At 36.5% G+C, this 7,621-nt stretch overlaps 1 protein-coding gene across 1 annotated transcript in view; it reads left to right on the top strand.

Annotated features, from left to right (window-relative positions):
* MRPL22 (mitochondrial ribosomal protein L22) overlaps positions 1-7,621 on the top strand; it is a gene marked incomplete at its 3' end in the record, with an annotated part of 53,471 nt that overhangs the window by 37,907 nt on the left and 7,943 nt on the right. Inside the window, exons 4-6 of the mRNA XM_006894745.1 lie at positions 720-785; positions 1,326-1,403; positions 3,248-3,317. Of these exons, the coding sequence (XP_006894807.1) occupies positions 720-785; positions 1,326-1,403; positions 3,248-3,317 (214 nt within the window). The remainder of the gene's footprint in view (positions 1-719; positions 786-1,325; positions 1,404-3,247; positions 3,318-7,621) is intronic.

The raw sequence follows: 7,621 nt of genomic DNA, 5'->3' as shown, positions 1-7,621 counted from the left end.
GTTGCAACCTAGAAGACACAAATTTGACTAACAAGTTATAAGTACATGAGTCCAAAAATTATGGAAAAGTAAAAGAAAAGATTCTTTCATTGTTTACAGACACTTTGGATTTCCAGTCATTCATTGTTGCACTTTTCTCCTTGTTCACCCCTCCCTCCCCAGTTTGCTCTTCTCTTTGAAAAGTAAAAGTAATATTCTTTCATTGTTTTACAGTCCCTTGCCCCCAGGTCCACTCCACTATGCAGCCTCCATTCTGGACTCCTGTCATTACAATAATACCCAATCATATATCCCTTTTAAACAGTTCTCTCCCTCATCTGTTTCCATACAGTATACATTATTTGTCCCATCTTTCTCAGTCTCCCCCCAGCCCTGATGTCAGTCCCGTTTTACAGCAGTGGCATTATGCAGTTCTTTTGTGACTGAGATACTTCACTCAGCATAATGTCCTCGAGGGTCACCCAGTTTGAATAATACTGCATGAGTTCCTTGTTTTTCAATGCAGTGTAGTATTCCATTGTGTGAATATACCACAGCTTTTCTGTCCATTCATTTGTTGATGGGCACTTGGGTGGTTTCCATCTCTTTGCTGTTGTGAACAAAGCCACGATAAACATGGGTATGCATATATCTGCTTGGGTGGCAGTTATGGTTTCTTTGGGGTAACTATCTTATAAACTTGCTAAAGGTTCTCCCTCTCCCCTTATTTGCTTATTAAGGAAATCTACCACTGTCGAAGACAAATAAAATACAGCAAAGACAAGATGTGGTATTTGGCAAAGTTGGTAAGTAAAACTGACCATTACTATACATTACTTATGAGAATAAACTAGAATTTGTCACCTAAGAATTGAAAAAAAATTTTTTGCCTGAATTTCTTTGAAAAATAAATAATATAATTAATTGTATGTTTAGGCCGTTGGTAAGTAATCAGACATATGATGCTCAAGAGAGTAATGATTTTACTTGTTTTTTATAATTCTTTGGAGAAATGAAATTACACCAACTAGGTATTTAAAACAAAAGCATCAAATTTTATAATATTTGAAGAGTTCTAGCCAGGGCCAGGAAATTCAGAAAACTGTGATCTCTCTCTGTAATTCCTGCTTTCACTGTTTTGAAACTATATAATCTAGATTTTATTGTTAAAATATTTTGGTTTGATTTTGATTGGAGTTGATAACATACCTTCTGGAACTTATTTTCTTCTTTTTTGCCTGGATTAATTCACTAGATTATGTAAGACATTTATTCTTTGCAGAAAAAAGATTGACTTTGTAAACCAATTTGTTTATCCTCTTTGGTCTCTCACCATTTAATTCAAGGTAAAAGGAATGTCCATTGATCAGGCTTTGGCTCAGTTGGAATTCAGTGACAAAAAAGGGGCCCAAATAGTTAAAGAGGTAAGCTTGCAAAATTTGTTGGGGATGGGGCAGTCTTGTCAGTATTGGTAAAGTCAGCATGAATTCCGAATTCCCTGATTTGTCTGTCCCCAAATACATTATTTGATTTTGGACGTATGATCTTGGTAGCATAGTACATAGCCCATTGCACTGCTTAGCTAAAAGGTTGGTGGTTGGAATCAATCAGCTACTCTGTAGTAGAAGAATGAAGAGTCTCCTCCCATGAATGTTTACTGCCTGTGAAACTTGATAGGGGGACACTATGAGGAATTTACTTGGGGCACTGATAGAGTTTAGGAAAGTTATATGTGTTACGTTGTTTTTTTCCTCTGATGCTTTTACTTGCATCAGACATTTATTTATTACTGTCTATGCTATGAAGGATATTTTATGTCTGAAAGTTTAGATTTTTTTTTGGAAAAAAAGAAAAGTTGTTTGATGTTGTTTTTAAATCACTTTCATAAATGAGAGCTTCTAATTTTTTAATTAGTTAAGTAGAACTAGCCCTGGAATAGGACACAGGAGTTTAGTTTTTTCAATGTTATTTTTATTCTGACCATGAACAAGACACTTGCCATTCTGGTTCCATTTTTCATATCTAGAAACTGAGCAGTAAAGAATTAGCTCTTCAAGGTTTAAATGTAGCTAATTTATTAGGCAGAATTGTTCCCAGCCAAGTATCTGATCATTCTTGTCATAAAAATGGTCTTTCTTGTTTCTTTTTTTTTCAATTTTATTTTATTAATTTTAATGAACATTTACAGAGATTTTGGATTTTCATTCATTCATTATTGCACTTTTTTTTTCTTGTTTCTAAGAGCTGTGTTGACTATTGTCCCTTGCTATCTAGGGAGTTTGGCATAATTTTCTCTATTTAATTTTCACCTAAATTCAGTTCTTGTCCTATGGTTTAGGGAACTGTAGTGTCTTAGTGATAAGGAATTGCACTGCCAGCAGGTGGTACATGGTTCAAATCCACCAGCTGTTCTGTGGGAGAAAGATGAGCAGTCTCCTCCCAGAGGAGGAGGAGAAGACGAACTCAGAGGGATTAACCGCCTCTGAAAACCTGCTGGATGGTCAGCTATGGGTCGGTCCCAACATGATGCTACATGACAACAGTGACAACAGTAATAACATCCTACTGTTCAGTAGTTGAGTAGTTGGGATTGATGTTGCTGACCTCAGAGAGGTTCCACTGTAATGACTTACTTTTACTATGTTCATTCAGTTCATTCACTGCATTAACTAAGTGTCTATTGTGAACACAGTCTTATACTAAGAACTTATTTTTAAAGAGGGAAAGATCTTTTGGTATGGTGGTAATGGCCGTATTTTAAGAAAATGTGTTTGGAGAGAAAATAGCTTAATTTAATACACTTAAAACTTAATAATGAATTTCCTAGAAGAATTTCTTAAGTATGACTTTTTTCCCTTCTTCTCAGCTCTCATATTGTTTCTTTGGATATAAAGTATAAGAATTTTTAATATGAATTTTTAAATAAGATTTAACCTTTGAGCTTTTTAAAGTTTTTGAGACATCTCTGACTCAAAGATATAATATTCATTGCTAAGGTTACTCCTCACAATTGCTGCTGGTGCCTCCTTTACAGATACATACTCATTTAAACTTAAGTAGAATTCTGTATTTTACTGCTGTTGTCTGAGGAAGAAAAGCTTACTGTATCCCTTCTTAGTACTGTTATCTCTTGAAATTCTCTTTTTAACATTTACTCTAAAATGGAAGCTTCTGATTACTCATATTATAGAGAGGAGAACAGGAAATGAGAAATTTAATTCCATTTTAGTTCAAGGCCCACCATATGAACAATTTTCTTTTTTTTAAGGTTCTCTTAGAAGCACAGGATATGGCAGTGCGAGACCACAATGTGGAATTCAGATCTAACTTATATATAGGTAAGATTTTTTTTAATGTTTTTGACTTTGGAATATATCTTCCTTATCTAACAGTAATCTCTAACATTTAATTCCTCAGGATTGGGTTTACCAATATAAATTACTGGTAATGGCTAACTAATCCTTTACCTTTCAATATCTAAAAAAAGATTCCTTTATTTTTATCTGTTCTGTAAAGCAACTGTGAACATGAAACCTGTTACCAATAATTGTTAAATAAAAGATGGTGAGACTTGTGCATGAGAACCCTCATTACTGTTGAGTCTGAACAGACTCATTGCTGACCCTCCAGCAGGTTTCAGATGCTGTAAATGACATGGGAGAAGAGGGCTCATTTTTCTCCTGTGGACTCAAACCACCTGCCTTTGAGTTGGCAGTGCGACTCCTTTCCCACTAGGCCACCATGAGCTCCTGCAGTTCCTCGAGTAATCCTTTAATCATAATAAAACTAAGAAAGAACATGACTTTCTTAACAGTTTGGTTTTTTAAGTGAATATTTTATCAAAAGGAAGTAGATAAATTAAGGCTCTGAGATGGACTTAAACAAATATTTATAATGTGCAAAACCAGACGCATAATCAATCTAAAGATATCCTGTATTTTAACTTTCCTCTTATCTGAATGGAAAATTTGTTGAATTGTAAAAGCCAAGGGACCTTGGAGCGCTTGGATGACCTAGATGTAGTTGCTTCTCTTTGTTATTACACCCTGAAGCATTATCTCCAGTTTTATATGCTTGTTTCACATCAAATTAAATTAATGTGAGTGAAAATGCTTTGGGAAGCATGATGCACTATAGAAGTGTAGGGATTTATTCTGCAGCATACCTTCACATAGCTCTTTTCCTAGACGTAGTTCAGCGTTCATTACAAAGCTCTTTGCCCCCCTTCCAATACCGCGGTGAAATGGGGCAGCAGCCGAAGTTATTGTTTTCTTCTCACTTCAGCAGCAGTTCCTTCTAACCTCAGCAGTTTTGTAATCAAACAAAAATGTTGATGTCAAAGCAAAAATATCTCAATCTGCCAAGCTAAGTTTTCTCAATCTGCCAAACCAATAGTCTAAGAAAGACTATTTTATCTAAAAACACTTAAGCTTAAAATAGGGGAATTTGCTGTTTGCCAAATCAATTTAAGGGAAATAAGTTGTGTTGTATAATTTCTCAACAGAGTTAGAAAAAAAAAATCACCATAATTAAACTTTGTCACAAAATCTCTGCCCTAATAGAGATACTTCTTCTTGTTAAGTAAAAATTTTAACTCACCTGGAATTGATGTTGGTAACCACACTTAATTCTGGGATTCAAATAAGGTATGGTTTTTCAAGTAGAAATATTTTGAATCCAAGTATTATTATATTCTGATACATACGTAGATAGAGAATGAAGTAGAAATATCAGCTTAAAAACATTTAGGACCACAGTTGTTAATCACGAGCATTTTCTTCTGGAAACAGTGTGAATACATAATGCTGGAGAGGTCCCAGCATCACTGAAAGAGGTGAGATGGACGAGGAACAAGATTATTTGCTTAAAACCTCTTGGTAACCTTTCCTGCTCAATAACTCTGAATCGAAATCACATTTAATTAACTTTATTAAATGGAATAAGAATATAGACTTCTTAGCTGCTAGATACCCCTTTGTAATAGAATTCAAATGGAGTAAGATTTGTCTTGAAATCTTTTTGTTACCTTTGTCTTTAAATCCTTGTCTTCACAAAGGCAGAAACAAGTTTCAGTGTTTGCATTAAACAAAAACAAACCTATCCAGACCTATGAGAATGTGTCTTGAATTCAGAGAGTCATTCTGCACTTTTCTGCCCGAATTTCTCTGTTCCACATTCATTCTTTTTTGTCTAATCTTATGTAAAAATTACTTTTCTAAAGTAGAGCCGGATTAGTGTGGGATTTTTAAAATTCTCATTTATTAACTATACTTTTGCGTAATTCCACGTAGGCCTACATGAATTAGAATTGACCAGATGGCAACAAAAAAATCCTTTTATGAAGGGAAAAGAGATTAGTACCCTGCTGTTAGGTGCTGTCAAGTCTGTTGCAACTCTTAGCGATCTCATGAACAACAGATTGCAACCTGGCCTTATTTTGTATTATCAACAAAGTGTTTGCCATGCCCAAGCTCATTGTTGTAGTTTAACTCATTGGAGTTCTTACTCTTTTTCACAGACTCTCTGATTTTTCCCCACATGATGCTTTTTTCCCTTCTGACAACATGCTCGAAGTATGTGACGTGTAGTTTCACCATCCTTGCCCCTATGGGGCATTCTGGTTATACTTGCTCCAAGACGGCTTTGTTCTTTTGGCAATCATGGGATGTTCAGTACTCTTCAGTAACAACATAATGACTTCAAAGGCTTTAATTCACCTGTCTTCCTTATTCATGAATGCAACTTGCAGATGCATATGAAACAAAAGAATATATCTTAGGCTTTAAACTGATATCCTTCCTCTTTAGCACCTTAAAGAGGTTCTTGACAGCAGATTTCACCCCCCAATGCAGCATGTACTTTGATTTCTTGACTGCTGCTTCCATCGATGTTGATTTATACTAAAATGACCTAAGTAAAAGGAAAAAATTAACAGTTTCAATCTTTTCGTCATCTATCATCACCTTTTCTGTGGATCCAATTGTTTGGGTTTTTCTTTTATTGATATTTAGATGTAATCTACATTGAAGGCTGTGGTTTTTTATTTTCTTTAGTAATACTTTTGACACCAATGAGTGAAGACCAAGTGAGATGTGGGATGATACCAAGAATATAATCCAGGAAGAATGCAAAAGGTCATTAGAAAGGCATAGGAGGAAGAAAAGACCAAGATGGATGTCAGACAAGACTCTAAATATTTGACAAGAATGCCGAGAAGCCAAAGCAAAGAAAAGAAACCAGGAAATTAAGGAGCTGAACAGAAGATTTCAAAGGGCAGCTCGGGAAGACAAAGCAAAGTGTTATAATGAAATATGCAAGGAGCTGGAGTCAGAAAAGCAAAAGGGCCAAACTCGCTCAGAGTTTCTTAAGATGAAGGAACTTAAGAATATATTCAAGCCACAAGTTGCAATACTTCAGGATGCTTTGGGCAGAATATGAAATGATCCAGGAAGCATTAAAAGAAGATGGGAAGAGTGTACAGTCATGGCACCAAACTGAATTGGCAGACACAGAAGAATTTCATGAAACAACATATGAGCCAGAACCTGTGATGAAGAAAGAAGTTCAAGCTCCTCTGAAAGAATTGGCAAAAAACAAAGCTCCAGGAATTGATTGCATACCAATTGACATATTTCAACAAACAGACTACCGTGGATGTGTTCACCAAGTTGTGCCAAGAAATCTGGAGGACAACCACCTGGCTAACTGACTAGAAGAGATCTATATTCCATTCCAAAGAAAGGTGACCGGACAGAGTATGGAAATGATCATCAATATCATATTCAAACAAGATTCTGCTGAAAATGAACCAAAAACAACTGAAGCAGTACATCAACAGAGAACTGCCAGACGTGCAGGCTGGGTTTAGAAAAGGCTGTGATACTGGGGATATTATGGTTAATGTTAGATAGATCTTGGTTGAAAGCAGAGAGTACCAGAGCAATGTCTGTCTGTTTCATTGACTATGCAAAGGCATTTGACTCTGTGAATCACAGCACACTATTGCTGACTTTGAGAAGAATGGGAATCCCAGAACGTTTGATTGTGCTTATGTGAAACCTATACTTGGGCCAGGAGGGGGTGGTCAGAACAGAGCAAGGAGACACTGCTTGGTTCAACATCGGGAAGGATATATGCCAGGGATGTATCCTGTCTCCATACCGTTTCAATCTATATGCAGAACAGATTATCTGGGAGGCTAGGCTGTATGAGGAGGAATGTGACATCAGGATTGGAGGAACACTCATCAACCTACTTGCAATATGCAGATGACACAACCCTGCTTGCTGGAACTGAGGAGGACTGGTAGCAGTTGCTGCTGAAGGTTGAGTACTGCAGCTTTCAATGTGGATTGAAGCTCAATATCAAGAAGACAAAGATTGTCACCAATGGGCCAATTGGCAGCATCAGTATGGATGGTGAAGAGATTGAGATTGTTAATAGGTTTAGTTTGCTTGGCTCTACAGTCAACACTCTTGATACCAGCAGCCAGAAAATCAAGAGATGAATTGCACTGGGGAAGTCTGCTGTCAGGGACCTCTCTAGAATACTGAAGAGCAGTGACATCAGTCTGGAGACGGAGGTGTACCTGATCCAGGTCTTGGTCTTTGCAATTGCTTGCTATGCATCAGAGAGCTGGACA

This window comes from Elephantulus edwardii, unplaced genomic scaffold (assembly GCF_000299155.1).
Source record: "Elephantulus edwardii isolate Elephantulus edwardi_28Jun2011 unplaced genomic scaffold, EleEdw1.0 scaffold00149, whole genome shotgun sequence".
Lineage (NCBI taxonomy): Eukaryota > Metazoa > Chordata > Mammalia > Macroscelidea > Macroscelididae > Elephantulus > Elephantulus edwardii.
This window is presented reverse-complemented; position numbering and strand designations above follow the sequence as displayed.